Below are 1,367 nucleotides of genomic sequence, written 5' to 3'. Positions count from 1 at the left end.
TTAACATATACAGAAAAAAAATTTCAAGCTAACCTCCTTGATCTTTCTGTCTATTTCGGCAGCTTCAGCAGCATCTTCTGTCTGTTGGTAGAAGACAACCTGTAGAACACTTGCCTCCCCACTCCTTGGCTTCCATTATTTGTCTGATTTAGCATTCTTTTCTTTTATCAGCATATCTTTGCTATTTCCCATCCTCCCTTCCTTCCCAACTGTTTTGTTACAACCCCTTTTAGTATCTACACCTTACATTCAATTTCTTGGTCTTATCTGTTTATTTACTTCTCGAGTCCTTTTTCTCTCTTGTATGGTGTAAGTCAAAATCAATTACCTAAAGTCTACTGACTTTATTTCTCTTTCATTTCCCTTTCTTCAATTATATATAGTTTTAAGCCTTTCAGTAACTTATGCTTTCTATGAACAGACACCACAGACAGGCAAACAAGCAGAAAATCCACAAATACAAGGAAGAACACTTTTATAAGACATTTTCACACACACTAATCTTCATTTACTTATTCTGTATTATCATTTTTGTTTATTGCTGATTATCATCTTGTGTGTATTTCTCTTATCAATGAAAAGTCTTTATATCATAATCTGTGGAAGCAATTACACATATTACAAGCAACCAAATGTAACTATTATATTTTGCAGATGAAAAAAAAAAAAATAATTAATAGCTATGTCTTAAGGTTCATCTTTTTTACAAACATATAACAAAGTTCGGTAGATAAGAATAATTTACAAAACACTTTCCAACCTATAGGTAAAGTTACTCAGCAAGATTGAAAATAGTATTTTTCTACAATTCAATGCATTTTTACCGAGAGAATAAATTTGTTATTCTGTGAAATCGTATAAACAAGTTGTATAATGTGTTCAATATTTTGTTGAACTTTCCTGAAAGGGGGCAGATTATTTTGTTTTTCCCTTTGTAGTTTTATCTTCGTATTGAAATTCTAATGATTGAAAACCACCATACTAAAACCATCAACCAATATATTATTGCCATTACTTTGGGCATTTCCATATTATATTAATAAACATGCAGTCCTTCACCTTCACACTTTCTGATTACTGTTCACTTTTACATGACCAAATTTCTTTAAGGGTTGAATCTCAACCCTGTCAGATTTTTGGCTCTAAATCAAAGTGGTCTCATTTATTCTGGTTATCTTAGAAATTATGTCTTTGCCACATACACAAAAGGAAAAATATGCATTTCCTCAATACAAGAAAAAAAAAATGGTTTTAAAATTTGGGCACACACTGCACACATCAACATCTAGATTCACCAACACTAACCCTTATTACTTAACAACTGTTGCTGTTTGTCATTAAAGATCATATTGTACACATTAATAGTG

General features: G+C 31.4%; 1 protein-coding gene across 1 annotated transcript in view; it reads right to left on the bottom strand.

Moving 5' to 3' along the window:
• Positions 1-1,367, bottom strand: part of LOC119592676 (E3 ubiquitin-protein ligase RBBP6-like) — a gene marked incomplete at its 3' end in the record, with an annotated part of 55,147 nt that overhangs the window by 10,042 nt on the left and 43,738 nt on the right. The window contains 1 exon segment of the mRNA XM_037941590.1: positions 34-81. Within this exon segment, the coding sequence (XP_037797518.1) occupies positions 34-81 (48 nt within the window).

This window comes from Penaeus monodon, chromosome 30, assembly GCF_015228065.2.
Source record: "Penaeus monodon isolate SGIC_2016 chromosome 30, NSTDA_Pmon_1, whole genome shotgun sequence".
Taxonomy (NCBI): domain Eukaryota; kingdom Metazoa; phylum Arthropoda; class Malacostraca; order Decapoda; family Penaeidae; genus Penaeus; species Penaeus monodon.
This window is presented reverse-complemented; position numbering and strand designations above follow the sequence as displayed.